Here is a 24,509-nt window from a genome sequence, read left to right as displayed (position 1 = left end):
CAAGCACATGTTTGTATACTCATGGTTTTAATTGTAAAGCTTTGTTTCCTAGAAGAGTAATTTCTAGTTGGAAGGGTGTGTACATATTTCATTTTAATGGATGATATTTACTTTATAGAAAGGAACTAGTATTGGCGATATATTTGTCATAGTAATTAATGTTAGTTGCTGGAACAGATAACCGTAAAACACAGTGACAACACAAAGTCAGATATAAATCAGACTATCTTGGATCTACCCCATGTGGTGACTCAGGAACCCCAGCTTTTTCTACCATGTGCCTCTGCCACCTCAGAGAATGGGCTCAGAGTTCCCTCACTAGGTCCTCTTATTCAATAAGCTGTCAAGAAGAAAGGGAGCAAACTAAGGAAGATAACAAGAGACGTTTTAAGGCCAAGACTTGAAGTGGCATATTTTCTTCCACCTATGTTACTTTGGTCAAAATTCAGTCAAATCATCCAATCTGACTAACTACATGGAAGGCTGGGAAATATAGCTTTCTTGTTTGCACAAGAGTAGAAGCAGTATTGGCTAGCATCTGGGCAGTGCGTGCCTCTGATGATGATATGTTTTCTGTACACGATATTTCTATTATCGTTATTACTGTTATTATTGTTATTATTATTTGAAAATCCTGAAAAGCTCAAAAAGGAACAAGGAACAAATAATAATCCCAGAACAGCCTCCTGGTATTTAACACAGCTGTGTTCTTACACTGACTGTGCAGAAAGAGAAGGAAATAAACCTACCCCATATGCATTTCAGCCCCGGGCCCTGCGCCTCGTCTATATTGTGAATAGGGAAATATGGAAGGCCATCGTTCCAGACCTTTTAAAATTGGAAAAGGAATCAAATATTCTCTATCCATTCCATCCCAGACCTAGAGGTAAACATTGCTAACAATTTGGAGTTTATTCTACTTGGTTTGTTTCTGTAACACGCACCTACCTGTTTATTAAGTATGTGTTTATCTATGTATATTCCTATGTGTTATGAGCTGAATTGTGTTTTCCCAAACTTTATATGTTGAAGTTCTACCCCCCACTACCTCAAAATATAACCATATCTGGAAACAAGGTCTTTAAAGGGATACAGAAATTAAAATGAGTTTGTTGGCGTGGGCCCTAATCCAATATAACTGGTGTCTTTCTAGAAACAGATTAGGACACAGGCATACAGGGAAGATCATGTGAAGACACAGAGAGAAGAAAGCCATCTACCAGCCAAGGAGAGAGACCTCAGAGGAAAGCAGCCCTGCAGACACCTTGATATCAGACCTTCGGTCTCCAGAGCTGTGAGAAAATACATTTCTGTCGTTAAAGTCACTAAGTCAATGGTACTTTGTTATGGTAGCCCTAGCAGACTAATACACTACACATAATTACACATAAAATATGTGATTTCAAACTCTTTCACACCCTTTCCCAACTACCCATTGTACATAAATGTTTCTCCTCCCTCATTTCTTTTCTTCTCTAGAAGTAAATCTTTTTTAAGTTTTTGCCTATATGTTTAAAATATTGGGGGGGCAGTGATTTCACTTATACTTTCTCAATTTCTAGTGAGTATTACAATTTTTCCACATGTTACTGACTATTCACTTATTTGCATTTCACCTTTGGTAAAATAGCTGTCATTTATCCATTTTTTAAATAAGTTTTTTAATTTAAAGAAATTGTTTATATATTACGAATCACAATACACTGTTATACAAGTTGCAAAGCTTTCTCCCAATCTGTCATTTGTATGTTGACTTGACTTGGTTTATGAAATGGTTTGATTTACAGATGTTTCACATTTTTCTATTTCATAATGAGCTTCTACTTTTTAGATGCTATGCTGTATGCTGCAAGTCATACCGTGATCCAAAAGTCAAAATGCTTGTTCTCTGAGGCCAGTGGTGGTGGCTCATGCCTGCAATCCCAACACTTCAGGAGGTTGAGGCAGGAAGATCCTTGAGCCCAGAAGTTCAAGACCAGCCTGGGCAACATAGTGAAACCCCGTCTCTATAAGACATAAAAAAATTGACCAGGCATGGTGGTGCACATCTGTAGTTCCAGCTAGTTGAGAGGCTGAGGTGGGAAGATCACTTAAGCTCAGGAGTTCAAGTCTGTAGTGAGCTATGATTGAGGTAAGGCACTGTACTTCAACCTGGGTAACAGAGTGAGACCTTGTTTCAAAAAAACAAAAGAAAAATAAAAGAATCCCTGTTCTCAAGAGTATACACTTTTGGTTGGTTGAGAAGGATGCATATGGAAAACATCATACAAGAAGAACAAACACTACATCTGGGGCAAGGAGGTGAAGAAAGACTCACAAAAAAAGGAGAGGTTATGGAGCATCTTGAAACGAAGTTGGCCAAAAAAAAATCTGGTATTCTAGACATGTTTATTAGACCTCCCAGCCCCACAGGATCTTAAATGGCAGCCTCAGAAGTATTCTTTTTTTTATTTGACTGCTGATGTTTATGGATAGTATGGTGAGGGGATGGGCTGCAAAAGTATTAGACAAAGAGTAAAGGGAAAGTTGATCTACCCTCAGGCTTTCAAGAAAAGCTCAGAGCAGAGCAGCCTCAGCACGGTGGCAGGAGTACAACTCTGGCCTCTTGGTCGCACTTTCTCCCAAATGCAAACACCCTAACCCAGGACCTGCACAGGTAGATGATGAACCTCGGCCCTCACCAGTCCTGCTAGATTTCCTTGGGCCTTGCCACATCACTCAGACGGACTCAGCATATTACATGCACATGCGACCATGTGCTCTGAAGTCACCCTGAGTCACTTCAGCCACGCCTGTGAAAAAGTAGCTTTGCATAGTGGAGAAGCAGGTACCTGCAGAAGCAGCCAGGGCTAGAATTACTGCCAGCACTTACCTGCTGTGGGACTGAACCACTTCTGTGCTCCAAGTTCTCCAAGGAACTGGGATTAACAGTAGAGTCCACCTCACGGAGTAATGGGATAACACATTTTTTGTTGTTGTTGTTTTTGAGATGGAGTCTTGCTCTGTTGCCCAGCCTGGAGTGAAATTGGATGATCTAGGCTCACTGCAACCTCTGCCTCCCGAGTTCAAGCGATTCTCCTGTCTCAGCCTCCTTGGATAGCTGGGATTACAGATGTGAGCCACTGTGCCTGGCCGGGTTAATACATTTAAGGAGCTTAAACCAGTGCCTACTATTAGTGCTCAATAAATATTAGAATCATTCACCTTTGTAGGTCTCCCTACCATAAGGTATGCATTGCACTCTATTTTTTTTTTTATACTTTAAGTTCTAGGGTACATGTGCACAACGTGCAGGTTTGTTACATATGTATACATGTGCCATGTTGGTGTGCTTCACCCATAGCAGCCCATGAAGGTTCACAAAGCAACGGTCAACCTGATTGGTATTTTTCAGTTTCTGTACAAGTCTTTGTGTCTGATCACTTGGCAATGAGTATTATTCAATCTCATCTGTAGCCTCTGGATCTTGCCAGAACTTCAAGATCTCAAAATATTTTAGAAAAGAAACTGTACGCTGGTTTCCCACTTACTTAAGGTATTCTTAACAGAGAGATGTGGAGCTGGAAGGGGATTCTTGATCAAGATGATGGTGGAGATTAGCACGTTGACTGGAAATACCAAATGGTAAAAACAGTAAACTCATCTGCACATAAGGAAAAATCACAGATAATTCAGGAAAATTTTGATCCTGCTATTAAAGGACAATGTAAAAGAGACTTTCTACTTTCTTTGCCCCAGAAAAACCCCAGACACTACTTAAAAATAGGTTCAAATATATCCCAAAATGCAAATGGAAAATTCTGTGCTACGTCATTGGTTCACTCAGTTCTTTCTCATATTCTATAAATGAATAAACATAATGCTTCCAATTAGAGCAAGTGGTTACTTTATGTGGGGACCAATGAAGTCAATGTTATTTTCACACTCCCTTAATGAATTTCAAATCCCAACACTGAAGAATGTTTTGCTATGCCCTTACTTCCTCCTGCTTGTTGAAGCCCAAAGGCCCAGAATAAGGATCTGATCACCAAACCAAGCTTATTTCAATTCCTACATCTTTGGCTTTTAATACAGGACATCCTTGCCACTTTTGAGCCGCTTGTGGATCTTCCTATCATAAGTTATGCATTGCACTCTTAATGGCATCCTTGTCTTATAGATTAGGACACTGAGGATCAGAAAGGCAGATTCACTTCCCAAAGCCTGACCAAAAGCACAATTTGTATTTATGCCCAGGTTGGGTAGATTTCAGAGATATTATCTAGGTCTTCAAATTGGGGACACTCACTCTAATAGCAAATAGTAAGTTTGATTATGTCTACATGTTTATAAGTTTGTATCTATACATTCTGAAAGATTTAAACTAGAAAATAGATGATAAAGATCATCATTAATTCACGAAAGGAATGCTCTTATGTATGTTCCTACTCCTTGAAACTAATGTCATAATAAAAACTTTTTTTTTTTCTTCTCATACACTGTCAGGGAGAAAATGTTAGGTCTCTTCAGGACAATTTTTATGTTTTTGCAATTACAGTGAAGCTCCATAGCTGGACCAACAAGTTTGCAACACATATTCTAACTGCTGTCAAGGCAACCAAGTCCAAGAGTTTAAAGCATAGTAAACTGTCTGTATTCAAATCCTGGCTCTACTGCTTTTTGTGATTATGTATGTCTTTGTTATAATTATTTTGCTAACATGTAGTGAGGAAAAAGCTGTTTGAATTTATTTTAACTCAACAAAGCAAATTATTATTGAGTACTTGATATTTTCAAGTTGTTCTGGGCGTTGTGGGAGCCTCAGAGATGAACTGGACATAGTAATACTTCCCATAAAACTTTTTGTCTAGTTGAAAAAGGAGGCCAGGTGCAGTGAATCATGCCTGTAATTGCAGCACTTTGGGAGGCCAAGGTGGGATCCCTTGAACCCAGGAGTTCGAGACCAGCCTCAGCAACATATGGAGAACCCCCATCTCTACAAAATTTAAAAAATTTTAAAAAAATAGCTGGGCATGGTGTTGCATACCTGTGGTCTCAGCTTCTTGAAAGGCCAAGGTGGGAGGATGGCTTGGACCCAAAAGGTCAAAGTGCAGTGAGCCGTGAGATCCTGCCTCTAAAAATAAAAGAAAGAAAGGGAAAAAAAATATATAATATATATAATAAATACATATACTATATATAATAAATACATTATATATAAATATATAAATTTATATATAATTTATATATTATATAGTATTTATATATTATAATTTATATTATATATAATTTATATATTTTTATATATTATATATAAATATATAATGTATTTATTATATATATAATATGTATATTATATATATATGTAACTGTAGGGGAGGGTGAAATATAAGAAGTCCCATCAAAGGATCACCAACAAGCACTCCAGTGAATAAGAAAGGTGATAGCTCCTGTTGGAGCCGGAGAGATTTCAGAAAGGCAATGGCAGTTAAGATGGAAAGAGAGGCTAGAGAATGACAGGAGGAAGTAGCAGGTAGGCAGGGCACTGCCCTTGAACAAACACATAGAAGCCATAAAAATTCAGGGAGTGTTAACATAATATGAAGTGATCTGCTTTAGTAGAAACACAAACTTGAGAGAAATAAGCCTAGAGATCTAAGTTGAGATCTGGAACAGGGGGTGTGGAGTCCTTACCTAACTCTGAAGGCAGTAAAAATGGGCAACATTCACTGATAAGTCCCAAGTGCCTCTGGAAGCTTCTAGAAAGAGATTAAATTCTAGTTTAAACTCTAGATGCAAAATACTAAATCAATAGGAAGCAACCTTATGAGTTTTCATATGTGAAAATAGCAGATTAAACTTTGAATGCAAGTTTATAAATTAATTTACAATTTTTAAGAATGTGTTGAAACTTTATCACATTTTATCAAGTGGCAGCCTCTCTGAAAGACCTTTTTGCTGGGATTGAAATAATTAAATTGGAGATTTGGTGTACCTTTTCAATCATTTTATTAAAAACTCATTCTGGCTTTCTCTGAGGGAGAGATAAACCACTGCTAAGGAAGTGGCTAAATCTTTTTAAAGTACTGTATTCACCATAAAATATATGACACTATTCCCAAATAACACCTAATAGAAGCTGGTCACATCAAAATCAGAGAATAGTTGCCTTTTCAAAACTAGTTTTTGTACTCATTTCTATTCCAGATGTTAGGAGTATAATGACGATTTAGATAATCTAGAATGGAAGAAGAGCTTATAAGCAAATCTTTACAACACCATGATGAAAGAATACACAGTATGTATTGGGGAAGGAGAGTTGGCAAGGCTTTGCCAAAGTTGTATTTGATTGGGTCTTGAAGGTGATAAAAGTCATTATGGGAATATAGGGTATTGAGGACTTCTTTCCTACACAGAGGAGGCAGTAAGAGCAGATGCTTGGAAAGAAGCCAAATATATGTGGCTATTTGCAGGACAACAAATGGTTTGGAGTGCTTGAGTATCAGAAAGCTGTTGGAGGTGTTTAAGCAGGGCAATGGTGTGTTCAAATTGTCTTTTAGTTAGACAGTCATAGTGGGTGTGTAGATTCTGGATTATATTCAAGGAGACCCAATGGGAGATTCCAGCAATAGTCCACCCGAGAGTCGAGAAATGGGAACCATGGTTAATTATCATGGCAGAGTATTGAGTATTACTATTAAACTAGATATATATTCCAGGAGAAAATGCTTAATACATGTATTAGATTTATCAGAATTGTATGTGTCAGGGAATAAATGAGAAATTGCCTAACGGGTACAATGTACATTATTAAGGTCGTGGATACTCTAAAGTCCTTGGTCAGCATGCAATCTATGCACGTAACACAATTGCACTTGTACCTCATAAATTTATAGGAAAAAACTCATGAATTTATAGGAAAAAAATGCATGTGTCTATGCTGAGTTTGAGTGTCTCCAGAGATACAGCCAGATATACCCGGTAGACAGTTGGAAATATGTACCTGGGAATCAGAAAATAGGAAAGTGACATAAAGTTGGGAGGGATTGGAAAATGAGTTGGAGTTGGAGTTATGGAAGCAAATGGTCAAACAGGAGAGGGTATAGAAAAGGGTCTGTGGACTTGGAGTCTAACACTGTGTCTGGCATAAAGTGAACACTCAAGTAGTGTTTGTTGAAAGAATGGCTAACTGAGTGAGGGAACAGATGAATTTCTGCCATTCCCTTCTGGAAGGTATCCTATGACTCCCTGCTCCCCGGAGTTCTGTTATTTCTCTGGTTTTTTTTTTTTTTTTTTTTTTGGTCATGCTGCTTTCTCTACCTGTTTGTTCTCTTCGTATGGATGCGCTCCAGCTGTTTATCCACCAAGACAAATAAAGCAGGACCCCTTAGCTCAAAGGCTTCACAATGTAATAGGGAACCAATTTATAAAGCTCCAAGAAAGTCAAATAAGGTGAGGAATAAAGAGTGCTCAGTGAAACTGACAGTTAGAAATTCAATGGAAATCTTAGAACAGTTTCAATAGAAAGTAGTTCAGGAGCAGAAAACCAAACTGCAAACTGCTGCGGGTTGAAGAAAAAATGGGTCTGGTGAAGAAGAATAGATAGGGAATGAATTCAAGAAGTTTAGCAGCAATAAGATGGAAGTATATAGAGCTTTATCCGGAAGGGGAGGCAGTATTAAAAATTGTTTTAGTTGAGAAAGGACAGGGTAGGGGTTAGGGATATGGAAAGAGTGAGTGTTCTTCAGTCCAAGAACCCAGGAAAGCATAAACAACATGTCTTTTCCCTCAATGAACTAACTGTTTATTATAGAAAACGCACCCGCAAATTGATCAGAAAGGTACAGTCTGATAGATGCTAAGAGTAGCCTAGAACATGAAGAGCTGGAGGGTCTGGGAAGCCTTCCTGAACAAATGAGGATATAATATCCAAGTTTATCCATTCTCCAAGAGAAATAAGAGCTCTTCAAGCCAAGACCAGGGAAAAGGGCACACCAGGTAAAGGAAATAACAGAAATAACAGAAACCAGGCAGATAAATATTGCAAACATGAGCATTATAAGACATTTGTCAGATGTTTTCTCCCAGTCTGTAGAATGAATTTTCATTTCATTAACAGTGTCTTCTGAAAAGCAAGTTCTTAATTTTTCTACAATCCAATTTAATAAATTGCATTTTGTGTCCTAAGGAAGCTTTGTCTAACCCAGGTTCTGTATTTTCTTCTGTGAGTTTTATGATTTTTGCGTAAATGCAGATCCGTGCTCTGCTAATTTTTGTATGTGGTATGAAGGAAGGGTTTACCTTGCAAATGGATATCCAATAGTTCTAGCAGAATATGTTGAAAAACTATCGTTTTCCCATTGAATTACCTAAGTATCTTTATTGAAAATCAATTGACCGTGTATATTTGGGTTTATTTCCAGACTTCTGTTTGATTGGTCTATAAATCCTTACATCAGTAGCATGTGGTTTTCTTTATTGTAGCTTTAGAGTAAGTCTTAAAACCAAATGGTATAATTCTTCCAACTTTATTCTTTTCCAAAGTGTTTTGGTCCTTTGCATTTTCATAAAAACTTTTTAAAATAAACTTTTCTTTTTCAACAAGAAAGCCTAAGATCTTTATTGAGACTTCATTGACTCAGTAGATCTTTGTGGGCAAAATGACATCTTAATTATATTGAGGCCCCCATACAATGAACACAGCATGTCTCTGTTTATCTTGGTCTTCTTCAGTTTCTTTCAGCATTGTTTTGTAATTTTTAGTGCACAAGTCTTGCATATATTTTGTGGAATTTATTCCTGTTTCATATTGTTGATGCTACTATAAATGATGTATTTTTCAATATCTAATTGTTTGTCACAGTATATAGAAATGTAATTATTTTTGTATACTGACCTTACATTCTATAGTCTCTCTTAACTAATTTATTAGCCCTAGTAGCTTTTTCCACCTAGACTCTGAAAAAGAACTTACATCCAGAATATATTAAGAACTTACATAACTCAGTAATAAGTGGACAAACAACCCAATTTTTAAAAGGTAAACGTTTTTAAAAGACTTTTCCTAATATTAAATGACTTGTCATTATACATCCACTAGGATGCCTGAACTTGACAAAACTGGCAGTGCCAAGGATTTGGAGCAACCAAAACTCTCATACATTCTTAGTAGGAATGAAAGATGGCACAGTCACTTCGGAAATCAACTTGGCAGTTTCTTGTAAATTAACATGCATTTACCATACAATCTAGCAGTCACATTCCTAGGTATTTACTTAAAAGAAATGGAAACATATGTCCATACAAGTGTTTATACTTGGATTTTTATAGCTGCTTTATTCATAATAATTAAAACAGGAAAGAGCCTACATGCTCCTCAACCAGTGAATGAATAAACAACATTGTGTTATACCGATAGTCCAATAGTAACAAAAAGGAGCAACTACTGATGGATATGACAACATAGATGAATTTCAAACACATTATTCTAAGGAAAAAAAACAGACATAAAAGTTCATATATTGAATGATTAGATTTATAGAACATTTTGGAAAAGACAAAACTAGAGGGACAAAAATCAGGTCAGTGGTTTCTGGGGATTGAAGACTGGGGGAGGATTGACTGCAAAGGGATTCAGGAAAACTTTGTGAAAAGATGCAGTTTTTTTGCATTGTGATTGTAGCAGTGGTCCACAAATGCATACATTTCTTAAAACTTATCAAATTTGTACATTTAACATCAATGGTTTTATTGTAGGTGAATTATTCCTCTGTTTCAAAATAAGTCACAGTGAGTTTAGCTTACTACAAGTACAGGTCCATAATCTCTTACTTGACACCCAACGGACAAATGTGTTTTGAAATAAACATCTTTTTAACTTTTGAAAAGTTTTACAGAATATTACATAAACCACATTTAATGTGAGATTTGAAGTAGTATCACATAATGGAACAGTAATATTTCTGCAATAAAACATATGAACATACATTGAGTAGGATCAACAAATTCTAAAGAGGCTTTTGTCAGTTCAGATTAGATGATGCCTCTGGGTTTTGCTACCAATGTGTCATGACACAACTTTAAGTTTTCAGAACTTTTTGAATTTAGAGTTGCAATTTAGGGGCTGTGGTCCTGTTTAAGTAGTTTGCTATATTTTAAGATACTGAGGTTGGGGTTGAGAGGAAGGGGATTTTGAGGCTGGAAAAATATGAAGCTAAAGAGATAGATTACAGAGGGTAACAATACTCAATTTAATATTTTTCTAGGTATATTTACATTCAATAGCTACTAAAGCAGATTTATAGAATTTTGGGAAAAGTAGTATCTGCTCTCTCTTTCCGTAGTCAGTAGTTCCTGCAATTGCTTATGGAATCCTTACTGTAATGAAAATAGTGTGTGAAAAATCCCATTGTTCATAAAATATTATAATACAAATATATCAAAGTTAGGTTCTATATTAAAGCTCTTCAAGACTCCCTAACAGAGAGTTCCAGCTCTTCAGTTAGAAGGACAACACTGAATGATCAGAACCTCCTCCATCTCCTCTCACGGCTCTCCTCCATCTGTCCTTTTCCTACTTCCACCTCAACACCTTAAAAATTATAGCAAATACTCAATTGATCTGGTTGTTCCAAACTTTTCTTTGTTTTTGAAGCCTTTCCGACTTGGTTCATACTCTTCTCTTGGCTTAAGTGTTATTTTCTCTGTTCATTCTCTGACTAATTTCTAATCTAGGCATTACAAAGGTGTACAAAGGCGACACAGAAAACATAAATGAGTAAAGCAGCCAAGAGCGGAAAAGGGAAGGGGAAGAAAAGGAGGATCAACAGCAACTAACATATATTGTTACTCACAGCACCTTACATACAGAGAAATAATGGTTTCTTTAACTAAAGGTGATATTGAACTATAACAATACAGATGAGACAACATAGGGAATATAAGACTATTGTAACTCTTCCTAAGCTGTCTTAATGCAATGGAAGTGATTATATACTATTACACCTTGAATCTGCATCAGTAGCATCCTAAATTAACTCTGGTTGAGACTAAGAAAAAAATTGCTAAGTTGTTGTCTTAGCTTGGGCTGTTATAACAAAATACCATAGACTGGGAAAATTTATTTATCTCACAGTCCTGGAGGCTGGAAGTTACAGGAATTTATTTTCCCACAGTCCTGGAGCCTGAAAATCCAAGATCAAGTTGTCAGCATCACGTGTTTCTGGGGTGGGCCCTCTTCCTGGCTTGTAGACGGCCACCTTCTGTGTTTTCACATGTCAGGGAGAGAGAGGGCAATCTCTCTGGTGTCTTTTCTTATAAGGGCTCTAATTCCACCCTGGTGGCCTCATCCTCATGAACCTCATCTATACCTAATTTTCAAAGGCCCATCTCCAGATACCATCACGTCAGAGTTGGAGCTTCAACAAGTGAATTGAATTTGGGAGAAACACAATTCAGAAGCATTTGTCTTCTTGGAAAGAGTAATATTTAAGGAACTGATGATACATGGGGGTCATATATCCTATTGAAGAGATTCAAAGTCGGGTTCAAAGAGATTCTGCCCCTTCCTTCTAGGAGCCTATAATCAGTATCAAACATATTAATAGAGACAGACATATTCAAAAGCCATTAGGTATAAAATGGAAACATTAAAACAATACATGAGTAGATAGCTAATCACATTATATAAACGTCAAGCATAAGTGGATTTTTAGTGGAAGGAAATAGTACCTATTCCTGGGGGAGATCGGGTAAGGGGAGGGTGCAGAGTCACATTTACCTGCTCAACCCTGGAAGATTTCATGGGAGAATCCAGAATTCAGCAACAGCCATCAGTCTGATTGGGAGTCTTGCGTATTTCTTGTTGTCTTAAAAATGTGTGAATTTTGACTTAGTGAATGATATGCATTAAAATATATGACAGTAAGGCAGGAGGACTCCTTTTGTTTTATCTTTGGCTCTGAGGTCATCCAAAACACCATCCCTATCATGTGAGACTATCCTTTTACAAATGGAACACTCTAAAAATGTATTAGTTATTTTGCTTTTCAGTTTTGTCATATCTTACATTTTGCCTGCAAAATCAGATGTGTTATTTTTGTGTGTAACGAAAGTCCTTGAAAATTTTTATCAACAAGTCATAATATAAAGAGAAGCATTTGTTGACTTCAAAGAACCGTAAGATATTATTTAGCTCACATCTGGCTAAACTTCTCTATACGTTATCAAAAATTTATGAGTACATGTCTTTTAGATAATCGGGGCTAAGTTCAAACTCTCAGCCTACTGGATCTTATGTAAGGAAAGCATACTCAAGAAGGGTGTCAGTGGATGCGCAGGTGACTTCACAAACTTTGGTTGCAGAGATTTTTAAATCAGTCCTACTGACAGCCGACACCTCTCCTTTGGCAATACATTTAAGCTTACGCTAGGAAAAATTCTTTTCGTGTGGGCTGAGTTCTCCATGTTCTAGTATTACAATCCAATTCCTCATGTTGTATCTTCAGTGGAGGTTTTCTTTCCCTGTTGCTTGTGAAACAGCTCTGGATATATATGATTTGAAGACTTACATTGCCTCTCAGTATTGTTCTCCCTAGACAGGTCCTTTAATCTTTCTTAAAGGTCTTATTTTCTGATCCTTTAATCATCTCTGCGGTAAGAAATTTAAGTTCCCATTCCTCTTTGTCTCATTCTGGATGTGGGCACTGACTAATATAGGTCCTGTGAGCTCTCTTTATATTTTTCCACCCCAGTATTACCTTTGCTGTTTAAATTGAAATGTTACTGTTCACTCATTATACCTTTTTGAAAAACAATATCAAAATATGGCTGTGAATCCATTTCAAAATAAGACATAGAGTGTAGAAATAAACCAGAATTATCTTTCCTTTGTATTATTCTGGTTCTCTTTTGGGCCCCACTTCACAGGAAAATATGAGCCTTGATTATCCATTCTCACCAAAATATCATTTACTAAAGGCAGGAATATTAACTCAGGTAAGCAAAATGATTGTTTCTTTCATCTCAGCAATTCCACACCTACTCCCCTACCAATTGACTTTTTATAGAATATTAGTTTGCATTAAAAAATCCATTTAATTGCATTGGAAAAACACTTCACTGCCACGCTCCAGGCCGATACCATGTTGCAGCTGCTCCTATTTAAGGGATAATTGTAGCCTCACTTTTCTACAAGGAACTAATTCTGATTTTGAAAGGATTTGTCCTCACAGTTTATCCTGATGAGAGAGGACTGGATTATTGCCGTGTAAAATAGCTGAATAGTCCTATTATAGCTATTATGTCACAAATGTTGTATATTGTTGAAGATCAAAGTACTGTACCACACTCAATGGTGAGATGTACAAGCATGGCACACTTCCCAAATTATGTAAAAAATACTGCATTTTATGAGTCATTTAGTACCATGTGAGCTATCTGTGGACCTGTATCATTTCCTTCAAACTTTCCTCATCATTCTGAAATCCTTTATTTTCTGGTTGAAAGAGTTACAATCTAGTCATTTCTCACTAGTCTCCCCAGGAAATAAACTTCAGTACTCTGCGTTCTTCCATTGAAAGATATTACTTATTGCATATCATTCCATTTTATATTTAAATTACTTTAGAAAAATGTTAAGTAACCCTGGACAACAGTAAATACTAACTGGTAAATTGAGAACATGTAAACATTTCCTATCAAAACCATTAATGATATCCTTTTGAATCTAAAATGTGTAGCACTCAAGATTGGCTAGATTCTAAGGAAACAAATAGCTACTTCACCCTGTAACTTCATTGGGTATACACATGTCTAATGAGGCCTTAAAATCCTAGGTGGGCCATATGAGGTATAAAATGAATCGTATTTTAAAAGAATGAGGCTTCCTTTTCCCTAGAAATATTGTGACATCAGCTGTCACTGGAAAACTAGCCCGTTAAGTCAGAAAGGCCAGTGAAGGGCTAAATATTAATTTAGTTATACAATTTGGCAGGCTTTGATTTTAGTTTTAATATCTGGCATTTCAAAATCAACCCCTCTATATAATATTTCATTCTCATGTGCATCTATAGAGGGCTTCAACCCCTGAAGAAAAACTAACTCCAAAATCTAGCAAAGAATACCTGCCAGGAAGTACTATGGTTTGTTGAATAATTTTTATAAGACTCTTGTAAATCACAGATAAGATTAACTGTCTAAAAGCTATTTTCCCCAAAGTAACGCACTCTATATGTGATTTGGAGACGTTACTACAAGATTTAGAACTTAACCTACATAATACAAAGAATCAGTAGACATAAAATGTGGTCACTGAAAACAAGTATAAATTTGAAAACATAGCAATTAGTGAAACTATAATTAAAATGAAGATGGGCAATGTTGAGGCAACAAAATCAAATGCTCCGTGTGGTCTGTAATTACTGATGAGGCTTTCCAAAGTAATCTGGAAAATTAAATAAGACAGCGAAATTCAATGCAAAGAAATTAGGACCAGGTCCATGACATAGTAGATATTTCACAAGTAGGTACTGATAGTATTACATCAGCACTAGTAAAGAGATGTTTTGTTTACAGGCACTCATTTTCTGGTAAATAGAGTACATAAAGTTCCTAGGTCAGATGAATAAACTATAACCTGGACCTTTACAAGTCATGCAAGTTTACTAAGAGTAAATGGGCAAATTGCCAACTCCATCTCTAAAATGCAGTGTAGGTGATGGGGTTCTGGGAGTGGTGATCCTCAATGTTCTCTTATGGGGACCAAGACAAAATGACAACCCAGCCTATCTACTATAATTTCATGCTTTTAACATTTCCTTTGTCCTTAGACTCTTTCCTTCTAGACTGCCTTATCTTTCCTTTTAGGCCAGTGATTCTCAATCTTTTCTGAAAATTAAAGCCACTAGAGAGCTTTTAAAAATTCCTATGCTCAGGCCCTACCCAAAAGAACTGAATCCGAATCTATGTGGGTGGGGCTCTGGCATGAGTATTTTTCGAAACTGCTAAGATGACTTCACTGAACAGACGAGGTTGGAAAACACTGCTCTGAAAGACTACATCTAGAGCAAGAATCATTTTAAATAATTTGTTTTTGTATTTTAAACCTGTAAATAACACATAGCATTAGTGTTTTTCACCACTCTGTCTGTTAATGTACAAATGAATGAATGAATGGACAAATAACTATTTTATTTATCCATGACGTGGAGTTGAATGTCCAGGAACTGAAAAGTATTACAATGACACTCTACTATTTTATTTTCTAAATTAAGAAGATTTATTCAGAGGTTTAGCTATTCAACTTTCCCCAACTTTTAGTAGAAATACATCCATTTAGTTTATGATGGGCCTTGGATACAGCATTATAAAGTGAGCATTTTTTCAGATTACACTGAGATGGCCTCTCTTTGTATAAGTGGCTAGAAGAAGGAACTTTTCCCCCCAGTAGCTCATATTCCCACCTATCACACCATGCCATGTACAGAATACCACTTTGACTCCATACACTCCTATGGAAGAAACCAGACTCTTGATTATGTAGAGGAATGCACAGGTCTCCTGCGTTTGGATTTTCCTTTAAAGCAGAGAAAAGTGGTAGGTCTGTAGAGCAAAGCAGGAGACATCATTATCTCCCAGGTGTCAAGATGCAGATAATGGCATTCCAGTCTTGAACCATTTCATTTCATCTTCCTGATGTTCACAAGGCCATGAAACAGACATAAATGATGAATTCCAAGAAACTTTTATTTTTAAAAATCAAGTTTTGATATAATAAATGTTGGATTGAGGATAGAAATTTAAGCTGAGAAATGTTTAATTTGAATCTAAAAAGTTTATTATTACTATTATTATTATTATTGTGGAAGGAAATACATATAGGCACATTTTAGTATCTACAATAGTATTCGGAAAGCTGATGTTATGAAACACAAAACTTCATTTAAATTTCATTATAAAGACCTTTATTAGGAGAAAGGACACATTTTCTATTTCTTACTTTTATTTTGTGCCTTGAAAGACTTGTGAATGTATAGAAGAATTATTTTTTCTTACTGCTTCCTCTTTGCAACCCAACCTCCACCATGTCAATCGTGAAGGTAGGAAGAAAGCTGTATTTGCTACTTTTAAAAATGATAACGAGAAGAAATTAAAACAATGGCTTAAGAGAAAGAGGATGTAAGGAGTACAAAGCAAAACTTAACATAGAGTTAGTAAAGGCACTTGCATTGACAATCCACTCAGCCACGTTAATTTTATCATTAATGCTGTCTTCATAATTTTTTTTTCCGGGTCTCTCTGCTTGTATTTGCCTGGTGCTCTGGAATACACGGGAAGAGACACTTATGGAAAAGTTACGAAGAGCAGTTGGCAATCCACATGTTCTAGAAGGGTGTGTGGAGTAGCAAAACAAGTGGAACGGATGAAGAACTTCCAAGCTCTCTTGCAGAATTTTGGGCCCTAGTGTGCAGGGCTGCTCCCGGAGAGGGAGGTAAATGTCGCCCATTCCTACTTGGACCTCCCATCCAGGACACTGCTCTTAGAGATAAATCTGTTGGACAGCAGCCAAGAGACCCCAAACTGCCCCAACCTCCAGGACACTGCAAGTTGCAAGTTTCTGAGTTGGGGAGGCAAAGCGGGAAAACATGATTGGCGATTTCCTTCTGCCACTCACCGACCGGAGAAATGGGGAGGCGGACTCCAAATTTTTCGTGGACCGCCAGGAGCACTACAGGGCGTCCTGCTATAAAAAGAGAAGAATCCCATGAGGGGCAACAAGCAAACTCATATGTTATCCCTTTAGCCGGATTGTGTGCTGATGATTGTTTCCCTATTTACACATCGAATCACCCCTGTGGCCTTTTGTGAGTCCCCAAGGCAGCCTCAGCCTTCGCAAACCGTCCAGTGGGGCACGAATCTCGGAGGGGTGCGGACTGCAGGCGGGAGAGAGAAACCAAAGAGGGGCGGCTCTTCCAGGCCGTCCACTCCCAGGCGAGCGGCTCCTCAACCTTCGATCGGCTCGAGTCCCTCGGACATTGCCCACTCACAGCGTGCAGAGGGGTCGCACTCCCTGTGGGTTCTCGGCCCTCAGGAGCGGCGCTGCGCAGGAAAGTCACCTCCACTACGGGCCAAGCACAGTGATAGGGGTGGGGAATAGCCGAGGGGCAGTGTGGGGGTCGCGGAGATTGGGGTGGGGACGGCCGCGGAGGGGGCGGTGGGAGTGGGGTGGGGCCGGGGCGGGCCGGGGGCGGGGCTCCGGGGCTGCGGGGCGGGGTGCGCCACAGCGCCCCCTCGCTGCGCGCTCCCCACGGTACCCCGAGGCCGCCGGTAGCTCTGGCTCGCCAGCCCCTTTGTGTGCGACGCGCTGGCCCCGAGGAGCGCGGCACGGGCACAGCGGAGGCCTCCCAGGGTCCCACCGCTTCTGTCCCAGCCGGGCCGTGCTCTCCTCCTTCTCCTTCTCCGCTCCTCCTTTCTCCAGTCCCCGGCCTTCGGCTCCGAAAAGCAGCCATTGGGCCGTGAGCAGCCAGCGTCCGGCCGCGCTCCTTACCCCGCCCGGCCCGGGACGCTCGTCCCCCTCCCGCCCTGTCCCCTCTGAATTTCCCCCCCAACCCCCACATCCCGGGCCTCCAAGGTGGAGAAAATAAACTACACGCAGAGCAACTCAGTCTCCAATAAAACGCCCAGTACCTAGAGCCCGAGCGCGTGTGCCGGGCTGCGAGGGGCGCGGGAGGCGGAGATGGGGGGGCGGGCGGGGGGGACAATGAGCGCTTGAAGTTACCTGCCCGGCGGCGGCGGCTGCAGCGGCGGCGGCGGGACCGAGAGGCGGCGGTGGAGCAGGCTGCGCGCTCGGCGCCGACGGGTGCGCGCCGCGGCTTGGGGGAGAGTTGAGCGCTTTTCCCCCCTCTTTTTTTTTTTTTTTTTTTTTTCTCCTCTTCTTCTTAAACAAACCACAAACGGATGTGAGGGAAGGAAGGTGTTTCTTTTACTCCTGAGCCCAGACACCTCACTCTGTTCCGTCTAAGCTTGTTTTGCTGAACACTTTTTTAAAAAAAAAGGAAAAAGAAAAGGAGTTGCTTGATGTGAGAGTGAAATGGACGTAAGATTTTATCCACCTCCAGCCCAGCCCGCCGCTGCGCCCGACGCTCCCTGTCTGGGACCTTCTCCCTGCCTGGACCCCTACTATTGCAACAAGGTGAACGCTCTGCTTTTGTTTCCACCGTGTTCTTGCTGCTTGATCCCGGGAGGGGGGCGGCGGTGGCCGGGCCGCGGCGGGGCCGGCTTGGCGGAGGCCGGTCCCGGGCGCGCTCGGCTCGCAGCCCGCTGCAGCCTGCGTGCGCTTGGGTAGTAAATATTGTGGAGTAGCTCCGGGGGCTTGCCAAACACCGCGATTGTGCGGAAAGTGACACGATTTGCTCGGATTCTTTTCTTCCTGCTGTTCGCGACTAAGGATCCCTGCCTAGGTTTGCCGGGGGGCGTTTAAAAAAATAATAAGAGAAAACCGTGGAATACTTTGGGGGTGTGTCTGGGGTCCAGGAACGGAGGCAGAGTAAGAGAATTCAGTTTATTTCCCAGTTGCCCCTTCTCTCTCCCTCCCTCTCCCGGGCAGTGGGAGCTCGTGGCACCACTTCCCTTCTCCGGAGTAGTTGCCAGGGAGCAACCGGGAGTCGGGGTGCAGGGACCCGGGAGGCGCCCCTGCCCCCCATAGGGAAAACTGCCCCACGACTCTTTTGTTTTCCCAAACCGGTTCCAGCAGCCGAGCCCGGGTTCGGACACAGGTCCGCGGGCCACAGCACAGCGGGGTAGCTGGGTCACGGTTTGGAGAACAGCTCCTGTTTTAGGGGTGCGCGCGGAAATTGCAAGTTTGTTTGGAGCCGGGCGAACACGTCGCGTTCAAGTCCAAAGCTCCCGCACTCGGCATGGGGCTGGAGCAGGGTCCGCTGCTGAGTTGTACCCACGGCCCGCTGACCTCGGGTGCCAGGGCCGCGGGGGCCCGGGGAGAGGCGGATCCTGCCGGTGACCCGGAGGTGGGGCGCTGGCCCGGGCTGCTGCGGAGTTCGGCTGGGTCCACCTATAGGACAGTCAGGGGGTACGAGGGAGGGGGTTACTCTCCCGGCTTCTCGAACTCTCTCATCCCCGAGAGGGAGGACACTCAGGGACCGGTCCCCCAAAGTGGTCGCAGGGCACGACTGCCCCCGCCTAGGGCTAGCTGTTCGTGTCTAAGCAGTCCCGTTGGATGTACGTTGTCAGAGAGAATTGAGGTCTCTAAAACGCGGGGCGGGCCTTTTAGACGCCCAGCTCCCGCTTGGTGATAAATCCGCCTGATACTCACCGCCCCTGCAGGCACATCCATGGCGACCCTCGGTGTATTACACAGGAAAAATCGTTGGGACTGCCAACATTTGCCTGTGGCGAGTCGTCACCAAACAGCTTTTTTACCTGATGCAGAGATACTTAGTGCTCTGCCTTCTCAGCCCCTGGACTCCCCACCACGCGACCGAGTCGCAGCTCCGAGTCATGGACAGTGTTGACACACAGTCAGGCTCTCACACACACACTTCCCCGTGGAGAAGCTCCTCGGTGCTGTGTCCAGTGTGAGACCCACTCAAAGGACTGTGCTGTGTGCCGATGGTGTTTAGGCAAGTTAGAAAAGAGGGACATCCAGTCTTGAGCAAGTGCAGAAGGGCTTCCATTGTACAGGGAGCCCTTCAGCTAGGGACAAGTTGAAAGGTACGGGGAACTTTGGCGAGCGCAGAGGAGTCTGTGTGATGAAGTTTCATTATTTGCTGGTGACATAGTTCTTTTAGTCTAAAATCTGTTTTGTCTGTACACTCAAGTATCGTGTTACGTTTTGTTTTGCTTATGACACCAACACTATTGCTAATAAAAAATAATAAAGTTGCAGCCCTATCTTGGAGAGTAAAGATATATTCCACTGTAGTTACCGGAACCAAAAGCTCAGAACTATTTTGGCAATGAAACTGGACAAATCTTATTAAGTTTATCAGTGATTTTAGGCCCCCAAAAGAAGTTAATGACTTGGATACACATTTCACTCCTCGTTCTTGTGATAAGTAGGGTCAGATTTAATTTAAAAGTTAAATGCTTTGGAAAAATCAGGAATTACTTCAATATATTAAATCATTTTCCAATTAAGTGCTTTAAATAATTTTAGTGAGTTGTGCTGTGAATTGAATAAATTAATTTAGAAAGTATTCAGAATTTCTTTACTAGCTCATTGAAGTTCCTTTTAAGTCACCCCGTGTATAAGAAGCAAACTGTTCTTTTTAAATGCAAATGAGGCACCCTTTCTATAGACTAGTTGCGGGTCTTCTATTTAACTTATCCAGAGAATAATAGATTTTTAAAATGCAAAGTCATAAGATATGTTTCTAATAGTAGAAGAAGACTTCATGGAAATGTTTCTCCAGGGACATCTCTGGCCCATCTCTATGTAGCAGTCCATCAGATATATTTGTCACTGGTCCCTGATTATATTTAATGTCCTGGATAGTTTTCTAGGCCCCACAAAGCCCAGGCACTTGAGTTTTTTCACTCCACCGTGATTAGCATTACAGAAATACAAAATTTCTGTCCAGCTCTACAATTGTAGTTGTGCATAATGCAGTCAACTAGCATTTGTTTTTGCAATGACATGAGTGGATTTGCAGGGAAATGGAAGAAGGACAGAAGTTTGGAAAAGGCGAAGTAAGAAATCTGTGCCTACATTTATTAAAACAAGTTGGATCAGACATCCCCAAAAGAACAATACTGCAAAGTAAATCTTGCTTCCTTCGGAGGCGTAATGAATATGTAGTTTATTACAAATAGCAGTCAGTTTGTCAGGTGATTTGTTTTTAATAGGGTGATAAGATCATAAATTACTTATTATCTTTATTTTAAACCTGTCAACACTTTGCTATTTAAAGTTGGTGTGCTAAATCCCAGCGGAACCAGTATCTATCTGTGCTTTAGAATCCTACAACTGTAGCTACAGTTTCCCAGTGACATTGTTTTCAGTGTCAGAAGAGACTCTAATGGAGAAAATGAATATTCTCTTCCTGAAGCTTTCTAAACTAAAATGTGATTGTTTTCCTCTGCTGACACTTTCCGGCACTGCTGCTCTATAGATTGCCAAAACACTACTTCCATTTTTCAGTTAATAAACTCTGGAGGAGGCATTTTTGGAAACGGTTTAATCTAGTATTGCTCTATTGTAAGACTAATATGCGTTATGAACATATCACTATGCAAAGTGGCCTCCATTTTCACACAGGCCATTGTGGGAACAATGAGAATGATGTTGGTTAAGGCAAGTGTGTGAGGCATCTCTTATACAAACAGCCAGAACGGGTGGCATGTTGCTGTATGTAGGTCAGTATTGGAAATAGCAGTGTAGCTCATAGACTGGACAGACACATGGAGGCTGGAGTTAGCAGTATTCACCTCTTGCAGCCTAGAGCATGGTTGTATTTCAGACATTGAAAGATGAGTACCATAGTGGAGTTTCATCTAATTAGTCTATTTGAAGTAACGTTGTATCCCTTAATTGAGCTGAATGCTACCAAAATAAATTGGATTAAATGAGCTTACAATTGGAGTTCTGTAGTGATATAGTCTTATTTTCTATTCTAGTTAAAGATGTCAGATCATCAGTTTAAATATATACCTACAGAGTAATAACAGTTCTTTTCAGTTTCTTAGTGCAGCGTCATTTCCAAAGATTGTTTTCACTGGTTTTATGCTAAGATAGGACAAAGAAGTGGTACTTTTTCATTTTTACAACGATGTGATGTGTTCAGTTATTGCTCAGTATCTGCCCACATAAGGAGTAGTAATACAATTATGTTATGACATGGCTAATGACAGGGATGGTGACCTCAGCCTGCAGTGGGAGGAGAAATAATGGGCTTCACTGTTCTCAGTGGTTGCCTTTATGGAATCATGTCCTGAATCTTTCTTTGGTTGATTTAGAAACAGGGAAGTCCAAAACACAAACCCATGCTTCATGCTGGTGATATACAGAGTGAAGAATAATGGGCATTCGGAATATTCAGCTTTTATCATTGAAATGAGGAAGGACAGTGCATATGTTCTTTTTCGTGAAAACGCACAAGGAAGGACCCATTTGTGATGAACTCTGCTTGAAAATGTCAGGGCAAACATTAGACATTTGATAACTTTTAAGAATAACAAGATTCATTACAGTCTCTGCAAAATCTCCTTTGAGCTTATTTTCCTATTTAGAATGTATTATGTGTTATACTTTAATGTGGCAATACTCATCACATCAAAAATACAAGATTTGCAAGCACATTAAGAAGGAGTCATTATTCCTATTTTGAACAGTAAATGTAAGAAAAAGGAAGAGGATGGGAAGAGGAGTAGATGAAGGAGGAGTATGGGGAGAAAGAGTGAAAAGAAGGGAGGGTTATAAGTTTAGAGCATTATGCTTGATTAGTTCTCCATCCACCTCCATAACTTCTAGGACTTTGGGAAATTCGTAGTTGATACTTCATACATCATATATATAATTAAAATTCCCCTGGGAGTTTTATCAGCTGGCACTTTTCAGAAGTTTTGAGGTTGTTAAATATGTTTTAAATAAATACCTATGTAAGAAAGAGCATAAACCAAGCAATCATGGTTTTTGGCCACTAAATCAGATATTATACAAAAGCTTCAAATGTAGCTATGTTGACTGTGTGGGTTATTTCAATATTGCAAATTCAATTTTAAATGTCTGTGCAAACAAAGTTATAGTTATGAGCTTTAGAGGGATCTGATGTTATTTTTAACATTGCATAGGTAGTTTAGTATTCTCACAGTTTATCGTGTATTTTAAAAGTAAGTGATATTAAGGAGAATTTTGATATTTTGCCTAGTTATGAAAACTAAACTAATATGTAAATATCTAATTGAATGATCATTGTGGATTTTGTTTAAATGATGTGATTGCAAGGGAATTAAGAACAGTGGAACAGGAAGAAGTAGGGAAATTTCCAATTTTAGGGGTGGTTTCCTAGGTACCAATCTGGTTCTCAAATGTTGGTTTTGGTGTGTGAGAGACTGTTTCTAGTGGTGATATGTTTTTTGTGATGGGCTCCATTCAAGAGTGTTAGCCTAGAAAATGACGAAGGTAGTGGGGAGCACAGTGATTTTATTTAGCTGTGAAGGGTGATTTATTATAGTGCTTTCTAAACTTTTGCTAGGACTTTAGAAACTTGAAAAGACCCTAGGGGTGTTTCTCAAATGCTGATGATTCTTCCTTTTCTGTTTTAAAGTCAGCCTTCAGTCGCAAGTCTACCAGTGTGCCCAGCACCTCTTATCTCCCACCTCTCTATCTCCTTCCCAGTTACCCATTTCCCGGCCACTCCAACTCCTGGGACCACCTTTGCTTTTGCTACTCTCCTCCCCAATCTTAATTTTACCCTAGGAGGTCTGTACTTCTAATCTGAACTCTCTTCTCCACTGGACACTAATCACCATTGTGGTTGCCTAGGCTGCCTGGCTCCCTCTTCAGCTCACCTTCCTTCATCACCATCATAATCATGTGAACATATCCATTCTTGCAGTAACCTGATTCTGTTTTCTATTTGGAATCTACCAGCTCTCAGGCCCATATCTGCTTTTTGAAATCCCAAATTATGCTGTTTTCCTTTCCCCATCCCCCCGACCTGAATGGATGATGTGGAGTTACACAATATTATACTAGAGTAAGACAACCCCCATATGATGCTGAGAGGAAAAATAACCATGACTGGTATTTCTAAGCTATTATAGTCTCCCTTCCACGTCCCCTCCCATTTTGTGCAGTGTATTTAGAGCTCAGAGATAAACCCCTTAAACATCCTTCCTCAGTGAGAAGGCTATGTTTAGATTCGAAAATAGTATGAAGATGGGGCTGTGATCTTCAGTTGGAATACAGTAAATTAGGTTGGGTTACACTTGAGGTAAGTAACAGGGGTTAGCATGTGGATGTATTCTCATCAGAATATACGTAGATAACTAGAATGGGAATGGTTGGCCATGTAGAACTGAATCAATTAATCAAATTTAGATCACTTACCACCCTACATTTTAGCTATCTGAGTGTGAATCTCAAGATTTCTGAGAAGTCACAGGTAGGATAATTATCTTACATGTCAATAAAAATGAAATGTAATTATCATGAGTTGATTGTATGCTATTAACAATTACATTTTAAAAATAAGATCAGTTGGCCGGGCGCGGTGGCTCAAGCCTGTAATCCCAGCACTTTGGGAGGCCGAGACGGGTGGATCACGAGGTCAGGAGATCGAGACCATCCTGGCTAACACGGTGAAACCCCGTCTCTACCAAAAAAATACAAAAAAACTAGCCGGGCGAGGTGGCGGGCGCCTGTAGTCCCAGCTACTCGGGAGGCTGAGGCAGGAGAATGGCGTGAACCCGGGAGGCGGAGCTTGCAGTGAGCTGAGATCTGGCCACTGCACTCCAGCCTGGGCGACAGAGCGAGACTCTGTCTCAAAAAAAAAAAAAAAAAAAAAAAAAAAAAA

At 40.1% G+C, this 24,509-nt stretch overlaps 2 protein-coding genes and 1 non-coding gene across 4 annotated transcripts in view; 2 read left to right on the top strand and 1 right to left on the bottom strand.

Moving 5' to 3' along the window:
• Positions 1-680: 680 nt before the first annotated feature.
• On the top strand, positions 681-810 carry LOC116268746. The gene has a single exon (XR_004175913.1). It is a non-coding gene; the product is annotated as a small nucleolar RNA SNORA51 (small nucleolar RNA).
• A 15,108-nt stretch (positions 811-15,918) lies between these two features.
• On the bottom strand, positions 15,919-17,731 carry LOC116276356 (formin-like protein 4). Its single transcript, XM_031669572.1, has 3 exons — positions 16,828-17,731; positions 16,652-16,720; positions 15,919-16,297 (listed from the first exon to the last, which is right to left on the bottom strand). Exons 1-3 carry the CDS (start codon positions 17,592-17,594, stop codon positions 16,177-16,179), a joined length of 957 nt encoding a protein of 318 aa, XP_031525432.1. The 5' UTR covers positions 17,595-17,731; the 3' UTR covers positions 15,919-16,176.
• Positions 17,732-17,775: 44 nt separating this feature from the next.
• TOX (thymocyte selection associated high mobility group box) overlaps positions 17,776-24,509 on the top strand; it is a 309,872-nt gene continuing 303,138 nt past the window's right edge. Inside the window, exon 1 of one of the 2 annotated variants that reach the window (XM_017962033.3) lies at positions 17,776-18,169. In XM_017962033.3, coding sequence (XP_017817522.1) covers positions 18,068-18,169 — 102 coding nt within the window. In that variant the 5' untranslated portion in view covers positions 17,776-18,067. The remainder of the gene's footprint in view (positions 18,170-24,509) is intronic. The other variant, XM_021942355.2, reaches the window with a different exon arrangement.

Source organism: Papio anubis, chromosome 8 (genome assembly GCF_008728515.1).
Source record: "Papio anubis isolate 15944 chromosome 8, Panubis1.0, whole genome shotgun sequence".
NCBI lineage: Eukaryota > Metazoa > Chordata > Mammalia > Primates > Cercopithecidae > Papio > Papio anubis.
This window is presented reverse-complemented; position numbering and strand designations above follow the sequence as displayed.